Source organism: Lissotriton vulgaris, chromosome 5 (genome assembly GCF_964263255.1).
Source record: "Lissotriton vulgaris chromosome 5, aLisVul1.2, whole genome shotgun sequence".
NCBI classification, from domain to species: Eukaryota; Metazoa; Chordata; class Amphibia; order Caudata; family Salamandridae; genus Lissotriton; species Lissotriton vulgaris.
The window spans coordinates 1,828,818,370-1,828,844,359 of record NC_141693.1 but is presented as its reverse complement, the minus strand read 5'-3'; the positions used below and the strand labels follow the sequence as shown (position 1 = coordinate 1,828,844,359).

The following is a 25,990-nucleotide window of genomic DNA, read 5'->3' as shown; positions in this document are numbered from 1 at the left end:
CTCAAAGGATAACGTGTTGGTGGGCAATTCAAAAAGAAGGAAACTCAACTAGGCCTGATTCTAAGTTTATGAAGAATAGGGACTTGTTGGGGAAAGGCTTAGCGTGCAAGTAAAGAGGAGTACTGTGAAGCAAGTTTAGATAAAGTTACTCCTAGAATACCAATAGAGAAACGTAGTGGTTGTGAAATTAGCGACTTTATGGGCACAATTAGAAGGACTAAACTTCATCGTCAGTTGGTCAGCAATAAAGACCTTCTCTTCCTTTTATCGTCTTTAAATTTGGTGTCTCCTGACTACGTCCAGAGAGGGAGACTGGTGAGTTAATAAGTCAGGGGACTGTGTGTGTAATTTAGCTATCCAAGAATTAAAATAATGAACTGTTCATTTGCCCTAAACAGACAAATTTAAGACAGCTGCTCTTAGGCATATATGCACTAGAAGAGCAAGGTTATGTATTTTTAGCGAACTAAGATTCGGACACTATTTCATAGAAGAGCTTTATGCTTTTTAATTGTCGATGATATTTTGTTAGCAAGGTATGTTCGTAATCCCCTCTGTCAGGGGCTGGAACAGATATTACACTTGCATTTGATTTCACCATTTGTAGGATCTACACCCCTAACTGAAAAGCCTACAGGCACTTCTATAATATGTACACTATTATTCACAAAACCTATGGAACTAGTTTCATCAACCACTCCCAGACAAATAAGCAGATCGGTCCTGTTAACGTATAGTCTGTTACCTACAGATTCACATTTAGATATAGGTTATTTTAGACTGCATAAAACTAAATAAACCATCAGTATAAAAATTCATTTCAGCATTCCAGATCAATCTAAAAATCTCACCTAGAAGACCAACAGCCAGATTCATGAAGCTAAATTGCGACCGCAATAGCTGCGAAAAAGCTATTGCGATTGCAATTGTCCAAAACGGTATTCAATAAAAAATTAGCGAATTCGCTAAGACAGAATTGCGAAATCGCAATAGAATTCGCAGAATCCCGGTAGTAGCCCAATAGCGAATCGGACATTGCGAGAAACCACGGATTCTGCTAATATAATTGCAATTTCGCAATAAAATCGCAATTCAAGAAAAATCGCATATAGCGAAAAACCCGAAAATCGCTTTTTGCAAGGCGCAATTTAAGGACAACCCAAAGCAGGTGGTAACCATCAAAGTAAAAAAAAAAAATTTTGAAAAACCGTTTCCCAATCAGTAACAGGTGCTGGCCTGACCAAACACACTTAAGGAGATGCAGCTGCAGCAGTAGGAGGAGTCTCACAATGCCAGGACTATACATGGTGGTCAGGCGGCGAAGGCTACAGCGAGCTGCACGGAACAGACGTAGGATCCAGGAGAGGATATTCCGCCAGCGGGTCACCCTGCTGGGCCAAACCAGAGAGCAAATATACGCTAAGTACCGGCTGAATGGGCCAATGATAATCAAGCTAATTCAGGACCTTGACCCCCTGATGCAGCACCCAACAAGGCGGACCAATGCCGTGCCCACACATGTCCAGGTATTGTGCAGCCTGCACCTTCTGGACTCTGGAAGCTTCCAGGGGATAGTTGCCGCTGCTGGGGGGATATCCCAGCCCACCATGTCCCGCTGCCTAAGGAGTTTCCTAGATGCAATGCTGACCCAGCTACACCACCACATAAAATTTCCCACCAGCCAACAGGACTTGGATGAGACCAAGCTTCATTTCTACAATGTCGCCCAATTTCCACATGTGATAGGATGCATTGACTGTACACACATCCACATCTGCCCACCAGCAGAAACGGAATACATGTACCGCAACCGCAAGTCCTACCACTCCCTCAACATCCAGATGGTGTGCAACGCAAAGAACTACATCACGGACATAGTGGCACAGTACCCGGGGAGCACACATGACTCCTTCATATTCCAGCACTGCGGCCTCCACACACGACTGGCCAGGGGAGACTTTGGTGAAGAACACCTACTTGGTAAGTACACTCGCCCCACAATGTTACACTGTGATGAAGTAGCTGCGCTGCACAGGCACTCACCCTCTGCTCCTCTCATTCAGGTGACAGTGGCTACGCTCTCCGTGAATACCTCCTCACCCCATACCTCAACCCTACTACACCACAGCAACGGCGTTACAATGTAGCACACATACGCACAAGGAATTGCATTGAGAGGACATTTGGGCTACTGAAGAGCAGATTCCGCATACTGCACAAGACTGGTGGGGCCATGTACTACAGTCCTGATGTCTGCTGCCGCATTGTGGCTGTGTGTGCAATACTACACAACATTGCTACCAAGCGCCGGATTCCTGTAGAGATCTCTGGCAGTGAGTCGGAAGGGGACGACCGGCCACCTGCACATGCCCGTCATGCTCGCGGGGAACATCCTGCTGAAGGACCCAGACGGCGCAACCACATCACAACGAACTGTTTCTAGTGCACCCACTCCCCTCACCCAACTATTCCCAAATGCATGACAATGGAAATAATGTCAGGAGGCAGATGTTCAATGCTTCAATAAATATTAATGTTCAACGCACAATAATAAGGAAAAAATTTAATGATTCACATAAGAGTAGTATTGCACCATACTGCTCAATGTCATTAACACGACATGCTACTGTCATCAGCATGTCCCTGGACATGGGTTGAAAAGTCATGTGCGCCTCCGGCGCGCGGCACCCAGTCGCCTCTCAGGCTCCTCCTCAGGCAGGGAACGTGAACTAGCACTGGGCCTGGTGCTGCGGCGTAGGACTCCGACCTGTGTGGCAGACAGGCTGCTGACACTCGAGGTCCCCTCGCTGGTGTCATCCCCACCACCATTTGCTGGGACAGTTGGTTGAAGTGTCAGTACAGCACTGGTCACCTGCTCAAGGACACGCGCCACGTCCTCGCAGCATTGCACCATCTGCAGCTGCATTGCCATAGACCGACGTGACAGGTGGGAGGTGGCATTCCCTATCACGTAGTTGGAACGTGTGTAGGCAGTGAGGCGCGTGAATAGCTGGCGGTGGCGGCGGCGTGCGATGTTGCGCTGGCTGATGATGGTCGCTGTGTTCGCCTCCATGGCAGTTGTCATCCGGTCAATTCGATCGGACACATTGGCTACATTTCTGCCTATGTTGTTCAGCTGAAGTTGAATTGCACCTTCGCGTCGTGCCTGCAACTGGTGCACGCGCAGCATGCGGCGCTCAATACTGAGCCCCGGCACACGCACTGCCGTTGCCCTCCTGCCGGTGCGTGCTGTGCTGTGCTGCGGCTCCCTGACATGCCTGCTGTGCTGGCTGGCCACAGTGGGTGTGCGCTGTGTCGCAGGTCTAGCAGCACCGGATGTTGATGGTGCCGCTGGTGGTGGTCTTGCAGCGGGCAATGGTGCACTGCCTGATGGAACTGGCGCTGCTGCTGGTGGTCTAGCAGCAGGCAATGGTGCACTGCCTGATGGAGCTGGCGCTGCTGGTGGTGGTCTAGCAGCGGGCAATGGTGCACTGCCTGATGGAGCTGGTTGTGTGGTAGTAAGCTCCTTCTCACCCTCAGGCTCCTCTGATGCTTCATCTATCTGCAGCCTCTCGCTGTCGCTGCTGTTGTTGTCTGCCACACCTGTGATGGAAAGTGGACGTACATTAATTTCATGTATCTATCACATGTGCAGTAGCTACATGCATGCTGGCTAACATTCCCTGACTGCCTGTTGCATTGCGTACATTGGGACATGTCTGGCTGCATTGGAGTTTTTGTACATTGTGGGCAGACTACATGTCCCAAAATACAATTGGGCATGTCCTGATGTGCATGGGTTGCATGACTGGGGTAGATTGTGGGAGGCTATAGGGTCATGGCCATTGTTAGGGGACAGGGACGCAGTAGCATGCCACTTACCTTGGCTATCTTGGGTGCGTCAGGATGAGTCCAGAGGGATGACCCCAACACATGCCTCACGCTGCAGTGTGTCCTCCACACGATCCTCCAGGGGGGTGTTGGAAGGGACTGTTGGATCTCCACCTCCAGTTGCTAGGCTATCACCCAGCCTCTCTGCCAACCTCTCCTTGGCACGACCTCGGAGGTCGTACCACCTCTTCTTGAGGTCGTCTATGGACCTCTGTGTCACTCCCACAGCGTTGACTCTGACGCGGATCCGCAGCCACAGTCGCCGTTTCTCGGCCTCAGGCACCCTCCTGGAGTCCTTGCCAAAAAGTATGGTGTGGTCTTGGCAGACTCCATCTATTAGTTGCTCCAGCTCCTGCTCCGAGAATTTTAGCTTGCGCTTGCGCCCGGTGTCACTGGGCCCTGCTGCTGAATCCTCTGCCATTGCTGCAGTCTCCAATTTCCAAAAGTTTGCAAGTCTGGAGGTGTTCTGAGAGGAGCTCTGACTGGTGCTGCTTCGATCTCTGCCTCAGTGTTCTCAATGGAGGAGGTAACTGCCTGCTTCCTGGTTGTGATGTCATCACTGTGCTCAAAATGCGACTTCCCGTTTTTGCGATGTCGCAATTTGCGATCTCGCTATTCCTACACGGAATTGGACGGATTTAGCGATTTTTCTGCGATTTTTGAAAATCGCTATCGCCTTTTGCGGCCGGTTGCGATTCGCTTACTTTTATCGCAGATTTTGATGAATCCCATTCTGCGAATTCTAAATTGCGATTCGGTATTAATCGCAATTTAGAATCCGCAGATTTCGGTTTTCATGAATCTGGCTGCAAGAGCCTAATTCCAAATTATGAGTGGCTCATTATATTCCGACGGGTCAGAATTACAGGGAAAAAAAGGTATTCAACACATCCAATAATTATCAGATACATTAAATCCCTCAAACTTCCTTAAATTTCGGCAGGTCAAACCTGCTAAGATTTAACAGGGAAAATGTGCACGATATTTGCCATACCATGCAGATTTTGCAGTGGTACAGAACAAACTCTGGATGTGTTTTCCCAATAACTCATGATAGGTGTTATTTATCACACCTGATATATGTACCCAGTGGAATCGTTATTTATCAGGTCCGTTAAATAATACCTAAACTCGTAATCAGGGCCTTACAGTATACAAAGCCTAACTATGCCTCAGTATAGAGTGTCAATTTATTATAACAGGTTCTCATATTAATCGGGCTCATCAAAATCTATATCCTAGCATTTTTTTCAAGCGTCTAAGTTGTCGCTCAGTAGTAAAAAGAGAACAGCCTAATATAACGCATCTTAACATACTTATATGCAAGGTAAATAACCATGTTCTGCTGTAGGTCTCACAATGTACATCTGCACTTGTTCTTTCCTCTAGATTACCACAAATACTCCATGCAAAGCACCAGAAATAGATTACACCTAAATTTCGTGTAGGCTTAACATTAGTTACATAAATCAATCTATTCACGCTAATAAGGTGCATTATAAACATTTGTAGAGTGCCCTATACTATTAATATGCCATTACTGCACTTTTCCCCACATTTGGGACAGCTTAATATATCAGCAGGCTCCAACAGACCTCTGCAACAGACACTCATTCCACTGAGAGGACTCTCTAATTTCAAATGCGGGTGTGCACAAACACTAATGTTAAACATGCTTTATAACATGGGTTTCACTTAAAAATAGGAAATCCATGCAAACAAAAAATATATAGGTATGTGTTTCAGACATTCTATTCAATTCTATTGTTTTGGTAGAGCGCAAACAGCTGCCCCAGCAATGAGGCGTCCCGGCGCTAGGAACCACAGACCCTGGCCTGAGCGGGAAAGGGAGGGAGGGAATTAGGGGAGAGGGAATAGGTACGTTTTAATTGCTTTCCGGAATGCCGGCAGGCTTTCTATGGAGCGGATGTATTGTGGCAGACTGTTCCATAGTTTAGGTTCAAGGAACCTAAAAGAGCGGCCGCCCATGCGGCAGAGTTTTATGCGTGGAACGCATAGGAGGTTTTGGTTTGAAGATCGCAGGTTACGTGACGGCGGGTAGGGGGTGAGGAGTGGTCGAAGCAGTGGGGGGGTATCCAGTTTGATGATTTTGAAGGTCATGATGAGGGCCTTGAACTTAATTCTGGAGTCGACGGGTAGCCAGTGTAGTTTTTGTATGGTTGCTCTGGCTGAACATCTGCGGGGGAGGCCGACTAGGGTTCTAGCCGCAGCGTTTTGCACGCGTTGGAGTCGTGCTACCTCACTTTTGTTGGCGCCAAGAAGGAGAACATTGGCGTAGTCAAGACACGAAAGGATGGTGGCTTGAATGATAAGTTGGCGAGTCTTGGCGTCGTAGAAGCCTAGTATGTGGCTAAGACTCCTCAACAGGCCGATACAGGTGCCAGCAACTTTCTTGGTGTGGGCCTGAAAGTTGAGTGAGGCATCCATCCAGACTCCTAGGTTTTTCACTAGGGATTTGGGAGATGGGATGGTGCCTAGGGAGGACGGCCACCAGTGCTCATTCCAGAGGCTGGTGTTTTTGCCAAGGAGTAACACCTCTGTTTTACCAGCATTAAGCTGCAGACAGTTATTTGTCATCCATTGAGCAACCGCGGAAAGACCGTTTTTAAAACTGGAGGATGCGATGGAAGGGGCTTCTGTAAGTGCGATGGCCAGCTGTGTGTCGTCGGCGTACAACACTAATGTCAGGCCCCACTCTTTGGCCACTGCCGCCAAAGGCTGGACGTAAAGATTAAAGAGGGATGGGCTCAACGTAGAGCCCTGCGGAACTCCCTGTGCAATAGGGTGGGGTTTGGATAGAAAGGGGGGAGCAGAGACCCGAAAGGATCTGTCTTTGAGAAAAGATCGGAACCAATCTAAGGCATGGCCAGACACTCCAAATGTTTCCAAACGATTGAGGAGGATGTCATGGGATACCGTATCAAAGGCCGCGCTGAGGTCGAGAAGAATCAGCGCGGCACTTTGACCGGCATCTAAAATCGTTCGGAGGTGCTCTGTGGTGGCCAGGAGAGCAGACTCAGTACTATGGCCTGGTCTGAACCCATTTTGGGATGGGTCCAGGATGTTATTGTTGACCATGTGCTGAGATAGAGTGCTGTTCACATGTGCCTCAGCGAGTTTAGACAGCCATGGAAGCAGGGAGATTGGTCGAAAATTCTCCGGTTTCGATGGATCGAGGGAGGGTTTTTTTGATGATGGGTGAACCCCACGCTTGTTTCCAGGCAGATGGTACGCTCGCTGAGGTAAAGGAGAGGTTCAGCATAGAGGTGAGTGGGGGTAGAAAGAAGTTGAGTGACTCTAAGAATTGAGCCGGGCGAATGGGGTCAGCCGGTGAACCAGATTTAACTTTTTGGCAAAGTTTGATGAGGTTATCACCGGAAATTTCCGGGATGTGAGTCAAGGTAGAATAGTTGGAAGGAGGAGAAAGGCTATTGGTAGGGCTGGGGGAATGCTGAGGAAAAGAAGTATATATTTTCTGTACCTTGTCGACAAAAAACCTAGCAAGATCTTCGCATTGTTGTGCGGAGGAGATATTAGGGATGGGGGATTTGCCACTCTGAAGTTCTTGAACAAGTTTAAAAACTTCCTTGGCAGGGGTGGGACTAGATTCAATTTTGTCAGCATAGAAGGCAGTTCGCGCAGCACGGATGGCTTTGTGGTACGTTTTTTGTTTTAGTAGATAGTTGGATTTATCTTCGTTGTTATAGTCCCTTCTCCAAAGGCGCTCCGCTCTTTTACAGTCTTTGCGCATGTTTTTGAGGGTGTCATTATACCAAGGGTTGGATGGGGAGTTGCGTCCTATCGACCATTTTGCTGGAATGAGGGCATCTAGCCCTCCCGTGATCCAATCATGAAACGCGCTATAGTTAGCCTGAGACGGATGTACCCTCACTAGGTATCCAGATAGAACATCTAAGACGAAACACAAAAATATTAATAAGTGACTTTAATATAAATGCAACTATCCCAGGAAGTACCAATAAACTATTTGCTGTACCATCAGGTTGGCATATTTAACAGCATACACATATCAATAATAAAATTCAGAATACGTTGAAGATGGTATTGGCTTTAAGCACATTTGCAGAGGCTACAACAGCAAAAATACCAGGTGTTGCGTAACAGAAGACATCTTCACTACAAACAGGCGGTAATTTGCAAAGCAAGAAAAAATTACAGTTATTATAACATAGAAAGAGAATGTACACTGGACAACCGCATTCCAGCTAAATAATAGCTAGGCGAAGAAGGTAAAAAAGAAATTAATAATAAGCACTAGCAAAGTCAATTGGTCCGAACTTTAAAAGACACCAGCCAACCTTCAGTACTTTTTGACGATGCAATGATGCACAGCATGGGTATCAATAAAAAATCTTCTTGTTGCCAGTGCTGAACAGCACGGTGTACAAAAAATATACAAAATGGTGCACCTCAGCATCACAACATTTGTGAATGCATGCGTCACCACACATGTGTACGTATGTGTCATGATGCAGTGGCAGCCATTTTGTTTACTTTTAATTTACCATTCCAAGAATGAGAATGCTAATCTTGGAGTGGCAAGTAAAAAAAAGGGAGAAATTAGTGGCCGGGCAGCACTTGCAGCTGCAAAATTGCAAGTCCTGCAAAAACGGAAAAAAGGAAAAAATAAATATGAAAAAAGGGACAGTGCAGGGCAAAAGAACAGCAGGGTGGGGAGAGAGTCAACACCGCAAGAGGTGGGTGAGTAATGGAGTAGCTGATGGAGTGAGGGGAAATTTTAAAAAAGCCAAACAGGTTGGGTGTGGTGACTGAAGTCATAGATGAGCTAGGGTGAGCAACATGAAGTGCGCAAGGGGGTGAGGATTTGAGGAGGCAAGCATTGCACAGAGGTGACAGCAAATGAACACAAGCCAATAGATGCATTCTTATAAAGTGGTGAACAAAAATAAACATGCAAAGGGACTGCCAAGAAGTCTAGCGTTTGCTGCCAGCAGTCAGTGTGCCCACCCTGCTTTATGCTGATGACACAGTATTGATGGCCAGAACGGCAGATGAGTTAAAGCTATTGGTCGATAAGTTTGTCAACTTTATGGATGATTTGGATCTGTACACAAACATCTCAAAGACTTATTATATGGTTTGTGCGAGGAAGGTTGCTAAAACTAGACCTATTGACATTAAGGGGCAATAAATTACTTATGTTCCTAACTTTCCTTACCTGGGAGTTTTATTTGACCAACAGAACAATTGGCTTACCTGTATTTCTAATCGATGTTCTAAATTTAGTAAAGCCCCTAGTGTTCTGTTTAGATTTTCTTTGTCGATGGGTAATAAGCCTATTCTGCCCTTACTGTAAATCTATAGAATGAAATGTGCTCCAGTCCTGACAAACGGTGGAGCCATCTGGGGGTACCGTAATTGCAAGGTAATCCAGCAGAAAGAGAACCGATTCTGTAAAAAATGATTGGGCCTGGGTCTAAATAATGCATCCTTATTTGCTCATGAGGAAGTGGGTCTGGAATATGTGGAAGATAAAGTCAAACTGGCACCATTGTTACTTTGGATTTCAATTTGGGCTGATGAGACTGAGGTTCAACAGGAGTGTGATTGAAGACTGTTTGGGGAAAACCTATGGCCACTGTGGTTAAATTATATTAACACCGCCGCCCGCTCCCTAGATTGTATGGACATTTTTAACATGCCACATCTTCTTAAAAAAAACGAGATTGGAGCCTTTTTAGGGAACGATTTTTAAATAAATTGAAAGATGAGAGGGAAACTAGGAGGCTGGAGAAACATTCCCAACTGATCCTACCTGCTCCTGAAAACTGTCACTGGCATTGAACCATGGCTTACAGCAGTTAGACGTCCTAGGGACAGATCATTCCTCACAAAATTTCGCTTGGGTTCTATATGTACAATGATCTGTTTTCCCCCGGGTCAGTATGATCCCCATGGACTATTAACCTGTCCTTTTGACAGTTGCTCACCGCAAACCCTAATACACCTGGTCTTATTCTGTAAATTGTATGATTTTCTACGCAAGATGTATTTATTACCACTTTTAAAATTGAAGAGTTGTATTCAATTTCAGCCTGCCTTTTCACATTTACAGTTATTACTTAATCATGTGGTGATGTTGGAGGTCACCGACTATCTAAAAGGAGCCATATACTGGACTAAAATAATGTGTGCCTAGCTTATAATGATGTGAATGTTGTTTTTTAAACTGTACTAAATGTTTATAGAATGTTCGATTTGATCGAATTAAGGTGGACTGTATATTTTAATGTTTTTAAAGTTTTCACATCTATATCTTATGATTATGATGCATAATCAAATAAAGTTTAATTGAATTGAAAAACATTAAAATGACCGCCTCTGTCTACACACGGGTGTGGCTATTTGTGCATCCATAACTAAATGTTTTTATAATAAAAATTTACAAAGAGGGCTACTACTGCATGTGTGTGCACTCACAGACGAACGTATTTAAATCTTCTTGTAATAAAGATTTACAAAAAATATTAAAAGAGAACTGCCTTTGCATCCATACCAATGCACACATATTTTGAAATGGGCTGAAAGCCAATTCAAACAAAACCTATAGAAGTGTGTAATTTTGGAATGGGTAAACGCCTATTGCAAAACATGACAGATACAAACATGCATGGGAATCAAAGGGAAGTGCCCAGGATCAATGTCTGGGGGTCTGCAGTGCCCTTGTCGAGCTCAAAATAAGCAAAATAAACGTTTTTAATTTAAAAAAGCACAATGGCCCAGAAGTCCTTGCCACTAAAAGGGACTACTTTCTCTGGGAGTTAAGTCATTGAGAGTGAGTAGTTTGCAGTCACTCACATAGGTAGAAACCAATAGTCCAAAAGGGCTGACTGACTCACTGCCTAGCTGTATGCTATAGTGCGCAGAAGCAAAATGTGAAAGAAACTTGTACAGACCAATGGATTAATAGGGATGTCTGAAAGCCCTTATATCTATGTTGTGTATAACATTTTTAGTAAAATCAAACGGACTTGGCTAATGCCAGACCGGACAGGAAGTTCCTATTCACTGTTGAATGAAACAAATGATCCAGCCCAAAAAATGGTAAAGAAACTATGGTCTAGGGGAGGGACTAACAGAATATGAGGTATAAAAGCCATCAAATAAGGAATATGACTCATTATTTCACATACCATTACTTCACAGCATTTTACTACGACGAAGTTTTTACTTAGCAAATACCATTACTTCGCTAGTTTTTAGTTTGCATACCTTTACGTTGCAAGTGTTAATGTATGCGAACTAAAAACTTGCCTAGTAATAAAAAGACATTTACCCCAACACTACACTAAATACAAATACACTACCCTACACATAAAAAACTCTAAAACACTACCCAAACACCACACTACCCTACACTACTCAAACACCACTACACTACCCTAAACCCTAAATCACTACCCCAGAACGACCCTGCCCCTACCCCCAGTCCTGTCCCTACTCCCAAACACTACCCTTCGCGACCCCCATTACTACCCTAAACCACTACCCTACACTACACCACAACACTACCCTAAAACCTAAAACACTACCCCTGGACAACTCTCCCCCGACCTCCATTCCTGTCTCTGCACCCAAACACTAACCTGCACGACACCCCTACACTACCCTAAAACACTACACTAACACCACAACACTACCCTAAACCCTAAAACACTACACCCTACTCAACCCTCCCCGACCCCCAGTCCGCTCTCTACACTACACTACCCTGCACGACCCCATGACACTATTCTAAACCCTAAAACACTACCCTACACAAACACCCCAACAATACCCTAAACCCTAAAACACTACCCTACACCACACAAACACCACAACATTACACTAAACCCTAAAACACTACCCCCTGCACAATCCTCCTCCAGTCCGGTACCTGCAACAAAACACTCCCTGCACGACCCCCCGACACTACCCTAAACACTAATACCCTACCCTACACAAATATCACCCCACTACCCTAAACCCTTAAACACTACCCCCGGCACGACCCTCACTCTTCCCCCAGTCCACTCCCTACAATACAACACTACCCTGCACGACACCCCAACACTACCCTAAACCCTAAAACACTACCCTACGCAAACACCACAACACTACACTAAACCCTAAAACACTAGCCCCTGCACAGTCCTGTCCCTACACCCAAACACTCTCCTGCACGACCCCCAGACACTACGCTAAACCCCAAAACACTGCTCCTCAAACACAACACTACCCTTAATCCTAAAAGACTACACCCTGCACGACCCTCCCCCTACCTGAAACCCTTAAAAACAGCCCCTCTTAACTCTCTCTCCTCGTGTCCTTTGTTCGCCTTCCTGCATCGTCAGAGGGGCAGTAATCGTTACGTTGTGAGTAAACGCCTCAGTTTCCTCACAACTATGTGGTTCGCATTACAACACATGCTTTGTTACAGAGCATGCGATGTAATAACATGCGTAGAAATGGCTACGCGTTATTACAGCGCATGAGTTGTAACCAGGGCACAAGTCCTAAAAAAAGAAGAGGGGGGGGACTAACCTAATTAATCAGTATGCAAGTGACATCTCAGCGAGTGGCATCATGGCGTGTGACATCACGGCGTGTGACATCACAGCGTGTGACATCACAGCGTGTGACATCACGGCGGGTGACATCACGGCGGGTGACATCACAAGAAGTGATATCAGATCTTAAGCCCTCAAATATATGTTCAGCATGTGTATCATGAGTACATTTGAGCACATTTCGAGTATACTTGCAAACCCTCCTGATTTAGGCAGAAGATTCACACTTTTGTTCGCTACATATAAAACAATGTTACCTTTTGTCAGCGTTAAGCTTTCTATAGCCATAGTGCTTTAAAAGCAATAGTGATATTTAACTTATTACAACGCTTCCTCAAGGGTAATAAGCGTATATAAATACAATTTATTGTGTGCAAATACTGGGAAAGATCAATGTTCTAACAGTGCATGCAAATCTCCTAAACAGAGCCTGAACAAAGTGAAAAGCTGCCTCTCCTAAATATATGTGAAGTGAAACTCCAACAAAAGGAGGCTTGATGACCCCTGAGTCTCGGCCTTTGTTATGGCCGAGTATCCCAGCAGGAGCCAGAAATAAGAGATCCCTGGTCCCGCCTGCACTGTTGTGATCGAAAGCAGACAACAACGTGCAGGCGCTGCTTAATGTGTCCCGGTGTTTGGAAATTACACTGGGACGAATTCAGCATCTTTTTTAGTGGGGGCCCAACTTCTGGGCAGGGTGGAAGGTATCCACCCCGTGAAAGAAGTGGGGCGGGCGCCGTCCGTGAACGCTTCCATAGTAATGGTACGCGGTGTAATGACTGCGTACAAATGGATGTTTACCTCAAATAAGTAGCAAGCAGCGAGAGTCACAAGAAAATTAGAATGACAAGAAAGACAACCAGTGATAAGTAAAGGGGTGACCCAAAGCCCGCTCTAAGTACTGATATCTTACATAAAAGATCTTTCGACAACAGATAGTCAAGAGCTGTCTGTAAACAAGACTTTTAAAAAGTGCAAGCAGCAGCATTCTGTAAAAGAAAAAGTACATGAAAATACAGCAGACGGTAAAATAAATGGAAGGAGGAATGCATACTTAAAGAGTGCAGACAGTATATTATTTACTAAATAAGAGGAACGGCAGAAGCTTTTTTTAGAAGCAAATATAATACAGAAATGAACGCAGAACCCCTCTTGATATGTGACGTGTGCGCCAAACGAAAATAGTCACTTCTTTAGATGAAAAAGAGAGCAGCAAATAAACTGAATAAGAAAACACAAAACATTTTTAAAAAGAAGAGAAGGCGTTGGTTCTATTCAAAAGAGAAATAAATACCTAAGAGTGAGAAGGTAGCTGGCTTTAGGATATATTAAAAAAAAACGTGTTACTTTCCGTAACAGGCTTTCAAAAAAGCAATACATTTCATAATGCACAGCCTTCCCATTTCACTGACAGTTGCAACAGGCCTCAACTCCATCGCTGCCTTTACACTAAAAATGAGGTGGTTCTCTCTTAAATGCATCACCTCCTTCAGAGAGAGAAAGAATGTCTCTTTACGTCTGGATTAACAAGAAAGGGGCCCTGCCCAGGGGCTAGAGCTGCCCACCTTGGAACGTATCCAGGCCTCGGCACAACACCCTGTCCATCTACGCCAATCACTTACTCTCCCTATCTCCAAAAAGGAAACAAGCAGACTAGTTTGTTTCTGTCGTAAACCGCTCTAGTGCTATTGGTTCAGGTTAGTGCTAAAACAAATACATAAAGTTTATTTTCTTTCTGTGTTTTATTTTGCCATTTAAACAAAATCACCTTTCGGTGTTACACCAAGCACTTGCAGCTTCTGTATACGTATACCGCTTTGTTCAGCAGTTCCTCGAAATCTAAACAATGTCGTGCTCAAGACAGAGGCGTTAGATTAATTTCTGAGACAACCCTATGGCAGGTTTGCTAACCCGCGTGCGTCCTGGTATCACTATCATATTCCATTTCAGACCAGAGATTTTGGGCCGAGCGGGCAGAGACGATGCGTTGTGGCTAAATACAAGTTCGTAGCTTCCGCCACAGGAGGGCGCTGCAGAATTCTCCTCTCTCCGCTCGGCCCATAAAACGCGTTTTACGAGCAGACACTTCCAAAACAATAGCACATTAAGTATGCCCATAAAAACGTTTTAAATACATCGATAAAGCTTCGTTTCCCACCCCAGGCTCAATGATTTCCACGGTGCGTGCAAAAAAAATGGAAAAACTATGACATTCCCACGAGAAAAAAAAATAAAACTCTGCAATATAAATGATTGCAAAGTCAGATTACCCAATTATTACTAAAGTGCTAATTCTGGCAAGCGCTGCATCTGTTTAACACAACAATCCGTCTGGCTCGCCAAACGTCAAGCACTTATCACGGTGTAAATGTACGCAAGATTCGTCTGCTTACGCAAAGCAATACGCGAAATTTTGCGGCGTCAAGCAGCAGAAGCACGTATACAGCGCTTAGATTCACCAGCTCAGACATGTGACTGCCACCTGACCCAACTCTCTGGAGCTTCTTTCATAATTTCCTACGGGTGAAAGGCTGAGTCAGCGTGAAGGGACTTGAACCTTGTGACATAGAGGGTGCAGAAGGCCCATTAATGCAGGGATGTATCATTTTTTAAAATTATTATTGTTATGAAGGAGTGTTCTAAAAAGCGGTGGGTCACCATTCAGTTACTTCAGAGCGTTGATGCATAAACGAATGCTAGCTGGATGGTTAGCTGGAAGCTGGAGTCTAATCGAGTCAGGTAGGTTATCAAGAACAATGTGCTTCAGAGACAACCCTTCTTTGATATATATATATATTGCATACAGTCCGCCCTGCTTCATCAGAAGTAACCACGCTTGCTTATGGTAAAGGCAATGGTGTGGCCATTTATTATATGGGATAAAGTACTCCCTAGCATATCTGATAAGGATATTGCAAGTTACCTCGGAGTTCCATATCCATATAGAGCAACGAGGCCGAAGCATGGCAAAGGGTATTTTATCCCATAAATAAGGTACAGAAAGATACCTCAACAGTTAATTAAAGGAGCCAGTAGGTTTGCAGTAAAGTCCAACCCATCACTAGGGCAGCTCTAATTGATCAATCAAGGGAAAAGAAAGGTTGTGTTTGCTAATTTGCTTGTCTCCTGCATATTTGCACATCCCACGATGCACTTTAGCATTGAAGCTGTAATTGGTTATGTGTGATACCCATGTAATATTTTATTGATTAGTTGTAGATCTAAACTTGGTAAAGGGTTATGTAACTGACAATGAGAAATACCTAAGCGATAAACCTGTAATATAATCCATGTTTAGTCACAATCTTTTATTAACGATGGATTATGTGAAATGTATGTACTTTTATGGATAACACATATCCGAATAAAGATCATGATTGATTGGTTGTATATTTCATTTAAGATCACAACAATGCACATACTGAGGGTTTGTGTGTTGAACATAGGTTACAATTTTGATGGAAAATAATGGGCACGTTGCCGATTTTGTGATGGGTTATGTCATGCAGCGCTATGTAGACCAAAGCCTCTCAAGGCACTGTTATAGTGCGCCCAGATTCAATGCTGAGCTAAGGCTCTCATAGAGCACACTAAAATAGTACCCAACATTTATTCAAAAGTTTGTACGGGGCAACAGGACATCTAGAAACAGAATCATTGCATCTCACTCCCCAACTCCAATTCAACTAGCGAAAGATGGTGCTCTGTCTGTGGGAGTGTTGGCGCCTAAACCCTTAGGCATCCTACATTCCTTAAAGTACAGCTGAGCCAAACTACCTTTTTTTATTCAAGTAACCTTTAGAAACAGATTTAAAAAAAGTTCAGCCCTTATTTCTCACCTCACCCTAATGGACTCCAAAAGCCCAGTATTTGCCTTTGTCTCTTCTCCTCACAGATTAGTAGTTATAGTGGGAAGAGATAAAATGCTTGATAAAACATATCAATAAATAAATACCAGCTATATCACCCTCAACATCACAATACTCCACAGAACAGGGCATTGTGCTTCACCCCTGGGTCCTCCATACGTTTAGACATGGTTGACAAAACATATAAACATTAGCCTGTACATTTCACATAAATATAACAGTAAAACACAAGCTGTTCATAATATCAAAACACATTTTAAATGTATTAATAAAAAATAGTAGATGTAATCAATAATAAAATACCCTGCATTTATTTTGAAATGCGCCTTACTCACTCAAGTGCTAAAAAAAAATGCTCGCCCGCTTGCCATCTTTATCACACAGTTCAAATAGGCAATAAAGTGCATTGCTATTATCAAAATTGGCAAGACTTTATCAATGCACTGATAATGATATTGATCTATACAACTCAGATGAACACTCACCAGGTACTTTTTTTTCTCTCTCACAGAAACGATGCAAGAATTGCATAGAACATATCATTTTTCGCCAGAGAACACCATGATTGTCTTGACCACTATGTCAAGACAGAACCCATTTATTGGTAGAATGCATCATTTATAAATCGGGCACCACATCTCAGAACATGCTGATCAGAACCCCACCAGTCAGTCAAATTAACTTTATTCGGTTTCATACAAAGACCATAAAAGTACATAAAATCATCATAACAACTATTATTTCAGTAATCAATATACAAGGCAGCACAATAAGCAGTTTATACACGTCAATTCATTATATAAAATGCGGGAGAGATATACACCTTAAAACAATCTTCTGATAAAATTACAATCTGTGTTACGAGGCACTTATCACAATTACGGCGTACGGCCACCTCCAAAAAAATACATCAGTGCTTAGTTTTCTATGTTTAGAGAATTACACTAATCAGGTTCAGTAGCAATGGCTAATACCGTTTCCTAATCGCCATGGCTACTTTAATATAGTTGGAAACCCTAGTGCATATATCGTAAGTGGCCAGTGAAGATAAATCATAAAACCCTTCAATATAAGAACACGGCCTAATCTCTTTTAAAATCAGAACTAAAAATCTTCCTCTTGGTTCTTTGTAGAGGGAAATTTCTCTCCCTTGAGCGTTACAGTACATACCTGCCCAAATACAGCAACTGATTGTCTAGAACACCCAAATAGTCAGTCAAGTTCCATCAACCCTGAAAGAGCATCAAACCGCTAAGGGTGAACGAATGAGGGAGGCTGTACAGGAAGATGTAAATTTGAATCCATCGGGCTGAGGCAGTTTTCTAACTATAACTTCATAATATGGGGGGGTGAAAAAACCCAAAGGGTGAATCTCTACTGAATCACCAGGCAAATCTCATAAATGCGTTAGGGCAAAATGAGCACACCATGCATTACTAAAGTTAAGCACAACACAGTCCCCTACCCAGTGTTTAATCGTGTAACCTAGCCAGCTCACTCGCCTAGCCATTATAATGTTTCAGACCAATTTAACTTCGGTGAGATTTTCGTATGGCACCAGTGAGCCGATTTGTTAATAAGGCTTCGGCAAGTTTCTTGCTGGCCAGGAGCCAGATCGGGCACTCCTTTCAAAATCATAATATATGGTGACCATTCCGGGGGTAAGTTTAGGACGTCTTGAGCACCCCTCCCGTTTTTTAAATCCTGTACTGAACCAGTTGCGTTTAAAATCCTTTTGAAGATTTATCCCTATGTTTCATGGTCAGTCTTGGCTGATTTGTGGCCTCCTGATCCGGGTTTTCAGTATTCCTGCGGGGGTTCCCAGCCAGAGTTGAATCCTGTGTTATAAAGGCCAAATAATGAATACTGGCATTGTGAAGAAGGGCCTCTGTACTCTGGACATGGCCATTTGCAGATGATGGTACACTCAAAGAGGTCGGGCCATTTGACAGGAGACTAGGGATTACCTCATGATGTTTTAAGTTTAAGTTTCTTGGACAGGAAACATGATTAGGTTGTTTGTTTGTTGCTATCTTAGTACCTAAAACCAACACCACTTGAGCAAGATGATCCTCAATACAGGCTAGTCTTGATAGGATGGGTGTCAGGGCCTCATGTACAATTCTACTAAATTTATCAACAATATTATCTAGTTCATTTGTTGCACTGCTTTTCCCACCACCTGACTGAGTCCTTGAAGTATTTCAGACTAGGTGAGTTTGCTTGGCTCTCTTGACCCTCGTGAGTGTCCTTTTAATTTACTATCACCCCGCCAGATCTGTTCGTTTTCGTTTCCCTCCGGGAGCAGTTGGCGGTACAGGATCTTTCGTCTCTGGACAAGTTGTTAGATCAGCCCCTTCAATGAGTGTTTGTGTAACATCCTGACTTGAAATAATTACAGTTGCAGATAAAGGAGGGGGTGGTCTCTGGACCGTAACAAGTTCCGGAGTGGTTACTTGAGAAACAATTGGGACTGCAATAGCCGGGTAGGGGGCTAGTGAGAGTCTCCGCTCCGTAATTTCTATTACCTTAGTTAATGCCCCTACTGCCTTTTGAAGATATCCGTCCAAAGTTGTGTCCACTGTCTTAGATGTAGGGGTGGCTTTTCGTTTTCACATGATGCAAAAGACCTTAACAGTACAGATGAAAATAATGCAAAAGTATTTTACCTTCTCGCAGTTTTGGAGAGCAGGGTCCTAATAATTTTTTTTAAAAAAACAATAAAAGAATATAACAAAATCCAAGAGAATAGGCCCAGCCCAGCTTTTTTCTGCTGCGGAAGGGCCCACCAATATTTTAAGTATTTATCAGCATGAACTGACAATCCTTTAACAATATCCCACATAACAATCTGCACAACAGAACCAGAGGCACCAGGGGTACATCGTGCACTGTCCCGGAAGTGGTAGGACCCACCCCCAGTATACCAAGAGTCTTTTGGCTTCATAAAGAAAAGAAAAGGGAGTGAAACACATGGCAAAATGGAGCTCTTACTGTAGACAGGGCTAGTCTTAAATTGGGAACAGCTAGGTCTCAATCTGCTTTCTCAGTTTAAAATCATCATCTTAAGTTCAAGGTGTCAGGAAGGACACTCTAAAGATCATCTCCATGTACCTGTAAAGATCTGCTGTAAACCTTTTCCCCAGAGGTAGCGGGATCTGGATTAGATTTAAGCGAAGTCAGAAATGGGCTGATCAGGATACTTTTTAGAGTGTTCCTCAAAACTGTACATCTGCTCTTGAAAACCTGGACAATCACATGAAGAGTGTTCTAATGAAGTAGTAGTCTTCAAATATAGGATGCTATTTGATTACATTTATTCATGCCACCAAAGAGCACTTTAAGACGTTAGGGGTCTGACTACTTGGATGGTGCAGACCAAATGACCAAGATAAACACCATTGCCATAAGCGTTCTTCATGCCAGACACTTTTCATTGTGACCAGCCATAATTATGCCTTCGCCAGCACCACAGCCATTCATGTAAAAAAAATGTATATTCATCTAGAGGAAAAGGGTTGGTGTCAACTAAACAACTCATAAATACACTGTTGCAATGTTAATATGGTTTGCATGTGTGTGCATATTCAAGATGACGACGAGCTGGAAGTCACCAATGTACATAAAACAGTTACCACCACAGAAATGGAGCAAGAATTCCGGGCTGAAAATTGCAAAAAAAAACTCAAAGGAGTGACAAGAGTGGGCCATGAGGACTCTACACTTGATATATTTAGTCTACAATTCTTAGAGTTGATAAGCATCATGAAAAACAGGATCTGATCCAGGATAATGCTGTAGCTTGGATTAACCTCTCCCATGCGTCGGACGCCCCCCGGCCGTCCGACGTCACAGTGGATGTGTGCGTCGGACGGTCGTGGGGCTGTCCGATCTGCGCATGAGCGGAATCTGCCCGCACTGCGGCGAAATGTGCGCCGCGGCAAAGCAGTTAAAGTCTCCGATATGTACTGGAGAAGGTTCCATGATGTCCATTGTAGCTGCCAGGTTGAATAGACAATCTCAAACACTACCACCGTCCACGTCCTATCACAGCCATCGAGTAAGAACACTTATAGTGTTTACACCCTAAAATTGGAAGCCCATCTCATGAAGATCCAGATTGGTATTTTCTTTGGTACATTACTGTCATTTAGTATTGATTAACTGTAAGAGTTGCAGGCAAGAGCAATAAAAGACAGTCATGTTTTAGGGAACACTGCTGGAAGACATGCTGAAAAAGGGAGGTTTGTGTTTTTATAGTTCAACTGTGTGCCTGCAAGCTTTCCCTTGTCATCTGTGCTTCAGGATATTCCCGATGGCTTTCAAGATACCACTCGAGTCGTACAATCTCCCTATACACCCCTCCACTGAAGACATCCAGCTCCATCTCAAAGGTGGTGCAACAGGAGTTGCCTCTATATTAGTCTGAAGTCTTTAGAATGCTGGACAGGAAGGAGCAGAGAGACGCAAGGCTAAAAAACGGACATATATGTACAGCCTTCTAGGCACATGCTGAAGTCAGCTTGCTGATCATCTTCAACCACCAGGCACAGATGACACTATTGTAAAAAAGTAGAATCCTGGGTTCCTGCCTTGACAAACGATCTTAGAATAAACACCCAGGAACAGCCTGGCAACTAGCTCAATTTTGTTCCAATGGAGGAAGCTCAATGCATTAGTGATTGGCACACTATGGCAAAATTAATTTAACCAATTTGCTGTATCTGCACTGCCCTCTCCAGAAGGGCTAGAGTTCCACTCGTAAATACCTAGCTGAGCACAGCTTACAAGCATAGCTTCCACTGTTGCAGCACTGCTCTTACTGGTCTGGGCTAGAATAAGATTCCAGGTACATATCTCACTTGTAAATGGTTAAGAGGCACTGCGATGCTCCACTTCTGCAAGAGAACCATCCATCAAGTAACTCTCTGGCCTCACACAAAACAAACTTTAAAGAATCTGCAAAAAAACATCTAAATACATGATCCGAGGAGGCAAGCTCTACTCCCACCAAGCACCAGAACTTTGGAACATAATCTCCATACATGGTAGAACATCTCAACCCAAGCCTTTTAGAAAAGTCCATTAAGTTTTCTATTGATCCAACCCCAGAATTCTTCTGCTAGGCACATAGTAAAGGAAAAGCCCCAGCTTTCAAACAAACGTAGGGATCATTTACTTCAGTGTGAATGATGCGCATGTTGGTTAAAATAATATGATCTCTTGTTGTTCTACATGTGCTACAGAGAAACCATAGCGTCCACTGCTAGCATATCCAACTGTAAACAAAAGAAACCTTCAGAAGTAAAACGAAAGGGCACTGGAAATTTTGCAATCCCTTTCCGGCTACCAGGCAAAATACAAGGACAAGGAAGGCTGGACTCACCATCATCCTGGAAATCGGAAGTGAAGGACACGTCGTCAGATACCATGGAAACGGCATTATGAAGGCTGTGGCTGTCGTCAGAGCCATTTTGTATCAAGTACGCTTCAGCTGCCTCTGCACCTGTAGTACATGGGGAGAAACAAGAGTGGAAGTGTGAAGATATGGTGGTCCACACAATTGTAGGCAAACGAGTAAATTCATGTACATGAGATTGCAATATAATACGCAGACACTGTCCCAGGCTACAAGCCACTGTAGTCTTGGGGTCGCGTTATGGAATGAACCATGACTGTGTGCTGCAGTCACCAGGAGCAGGACAACTCTAGCTCGGGCAGTCCTGGGATGGCCCACCAGCTGAATAACGTGAAACACACACACAACTCAATCCACATTCATAAGACACTCCTACATCACTCATGCAGGCAGAGGTTAAGGAATAGAGATAGTACATAACAGAAAGCATGAACGTGAATTCAGTCATTTAGCAGGAGAGAGGCTCAGCAGTGTATACAAACCAGCAACTTCATTTTGCCTTTCTGTTCCTCCTATTGCCCCACAAGCTTGGAGTGTAAAAGAAGAGATCATTGCGGTAACTCAAATTTAATGAGGACAAAGATGCAGGGCATGAAGAGAGTCGAGACTGAGGGCCCTCATCCAGGTGGCCACCATACTTGAGCAGATGACCCTTTTCTGGATGGCCACCACAGAAGTGCATAGGACCCTCGCCCATGCGACCACCACAGGAGCACAGAGGGTTCTCGATAAGGTAGGCATCAAACGAGCACTAACAACCCCCTTCCAGGTGGCCTGCTCAGAGAGCCTTTATCTAGGTGAGCATCAAAGGAGCACAGATGGCCCTCATCCACGGGGCCACCACAGAAGCACAGAGGGCCCACATCCAGATGGACACAAGAGGGGCAAAGAGAGATCTTACCCACCAATGTGCTCCTCCCCAGGCTAAGACAAACTACCACTACTGGTCCAAACTAGACAATGAACTCTCGATGGCGATATCAGCAAAAACATACCTGACCTGGGGCATCACATCTCTGTGGCAAATTCTAAATTCCTTAACTGGATTAGCAATTCCCTTGACCAAGTCCTCCCGGTAAAGAGCCATAAGGGCTCACAACAAATGAAAAATAATCCCTGTGGTTCTCCTCTCACCTGTTAATTAGGAAACAGTGCAAAAAACTATAAAGGAAATGGAGAAAACATTACGACAAAGTGAGTACGCGGAAATACTGGGAACTAATTAGGCTCTATCACTCTAAGGTCAGAACTTCTTAAGCAACCTACTACACTACCAAAATCGAGAACTCCTCAAATTCACTGAGGAAATCTTTCAAATTTTGTGAAATCAATTGTAGAGGGGAAAAATGACTGTCCATCTCTAGAACTCTCAGTCGACTGCTGCAATGAACTAGCCTCCTTCTCCCCTAGAACTCTCAGTCGACTGCTGCAATGAACTAGCCTCCTTCTCCCAAAATATCTTAGACATCTATTCGTCATTCCCCAACAATATAAAAGAGACCAAACCCGTTGCAGGGACTCCACCTTCAAATTGCCAAGATCCTGGCCTCCTGGTTTTCCCCTGATCACCCATAACTAACTCCTGGTTCTACTCTGCCTGGTAAAGTCGGGCTCTCCTCCGGATCCGGCCCTTCTTTATATCCTAGCACAAGGTCCTGAGACCATTCTCCCAAGTCCCATTAGAACTGTTAAACTTGTCACTTGCCTCCGGCACAGTCCCCAAATAATGCAAGCATGCAGTGGTAAAACCTCTGCTGCAGAAGCCAAATTTAGACCCTTATGCCAAGGAAAATACAAGCCTATCTACCTGCTGCCAGGTGTATCTAAACGTTTGGCGAAACAAGTTTGCCAACACCTCTTCATCTTCCTGGAATTCAACAATTTCCTCCATTATACCCAGACGGCACTGCTAGCCGTAACTGAAGAACTCGGGCAACTTCATTATTAGGGGGGGGTTCAGCAGCCATCATCCTCTAGGACCCGAGCGCAGCCTTTGTTTGACATGGTAGACCACACAACACTTATCAAAAGGCTCACTGAGGAAGGGATCGATGACAATGCACTAAAATAGCTTGCGTCCTTACTCGAGGGCAGAACCTTCCAGATAATGGACCCACCATGTCTCTCAGACATTCTATCCCTGAAATGTGGAGTACCACAGGGCTCTACATTAACCCGAACCCTTTTTAAACATTATGCGCCCCCTGGCAGAGTTAGTCCAGTCTTTTGGCCTGGCCATAATATTGTATGCAGACAATACACAACTAGTTGTACCTATAGCTTCAGAACAAGGCCCTAACTGCAACCAACTTTTCCCCTGCCTGAAGGGGGTCGCCAAATGGATGGTCAACTGTTCCTTCAAGCTAAACGGGGACAAGACGGATTGTTAGGTAATAATAAAGCAAAGAGGAAATTACTCCCCTGGCCAGTATGTCTCAGGCCACACTGAGCCCAAACAACGAAATAAAAAGTCTGGGTATTTATTTAGATAACGCCCTCACAATGGAAGTACCTGCCAACACACTAGAAGTGAAGTGTTTTGGGATACTCAGACTGATAAGGAAAGTAATATGTCTTTTGCCCCTCTTGTCATAAACACTCATCGTGCAGGTCTTGATTATCTCCCGGATGGACTACAGGAACTGCCTATATCAAGGATCCCCAAACTATGTTAAGAAAAGGCTACAGACCATCCAAAACGCAGCCACTCATCTCCTCTTGAAAATCCCAAGTCATCTGTCCACCAGGAGGGCCTTGGCGGACCTTCACTGGCTACCTATAGAATAACCGGTACAGTTCAATTCCCTGTGCATCACACACAAGGCCTTTCACAGGTAGGGACCTCAAATTCTTCACGCTCTTATCGAACCGTACAACCCTGGCAGGCCATTGAGATCCTCCACCTCCTTTCTTGCAACAACACCCAAGATCCGTCAATCCACATGGGATAGTTGTTGCTTCAAACTCCTAGCATCCAGAACTCCCTGCCACTCCAACTGCATCAGATGGAATCCAAGTCCGCCTTTAGGAAAGCTCTTAAGACATGGCTATTCGTTCAATAACTGTCTTTCACTCGGCTCTCAGTTAGGTTGGTCTATAGAGTAACCAGTGGACCTGTGGGCACTATAGAGTAACATGTGAGCACTATAAAGCAACCAGTGGGCATGTGGGCACTATAGAGTAACGTGTGGGCACCATAGAGTAACCAGTGGACATGTGGAAACTATAGAGTAACCAGTGCACGTGTGGACACTATAGAGTTACCAGTGGACATGTGGAGACAAAAGAGTAACCAGTGCACGTGTGGACACTATAGAGTTACCAGTGCACATGTGGAGACAAAAGAGTAACCAGTGAACGTGGGGACACTCTAGGATCTGCTTGTCTGAATCAGCACTGAGAAGCATCCAGGTAACTATGTGTTTTACAAATCGATTAGACTACAATAGGAGCACAAAGGACCCACCACAAGAGCCCAACATGCCCTACCTCCAGAGGTCACCACAGGAGCACAGAGGTCCTTCGTCCAGGTAAACACTACATGAGCATAGTGGGCTCTTGTAAGTCTTCACCCAGGTGGCCTCTAGAATGGACCTTTATCCATGTGGCCACCACAGGAGCACAGAAGACCTACATGCAGGAGGCCCCCAGTGGAGTACACAGGGCAATCGTCTGTGTGTCGACTAAAGGAACAAAGAGGACCCTCTCTTAGGTAGCCACCACCGGTGGGGTATTAGCATATAGGGGCAACCTCACTGATCCACCTTCCATCTCCTGTGATGACAGGCGGCAGGGGTGTGTGCAACTCCCACCAAATTAAACTTGATACATTTGCCTGGCCTAAGCACCATGGATCCACGCAGCCTCTATTAATGTCCTTGTGATGACTTATCTCCCAATCAAACTTACACTGTATTTTATTTTGTAAATTTTATGCAGTTCCACGGAGGATTATTCTGAAACCCATCCTCAAAGCGTGGGGCCACCGCTCATGCAGAATGGTGCACAGACAAAATATCGACTCCAAAATATCGACAGGACATAATATCGAGTTTTAAATATAGACTGGAAAAAATATCGACTGGACATAATATCGACTACAAAAATATCGTTTTTCAGGTAAGTGAAGTAATATCGACTGTGTAAAATATAGATAGCAAAAATATCGAATTTTTAATAATATATAATATTTTATAGTG

The 25,990-nt window shown here is 44.2% G+C and overlaps 1 protein-coding gene across 1 annotated transcript in view; it reads right to left on the bottom strand.

The window, feature by feature from the left end:
* The window catches only part of SKAP1 (src kinase associated phosphoprotein 1), a 1,438,262-nt gene that overhangs the window by 953,254 nt on the left and 459,018 nt on the right, over positions 1-25,990 (bottom strand). Inside the window, exon 4 of the mRNA XM_086924266.1 lies at positions 21,759-21,878. Coding sequence (XP_086780392.1) covers positions 21,759-21,878 — 120 coding nt within the window. The remainder of the gene's footprint in view (positions 1-21,758; positions 21,879-25,990) is intronic.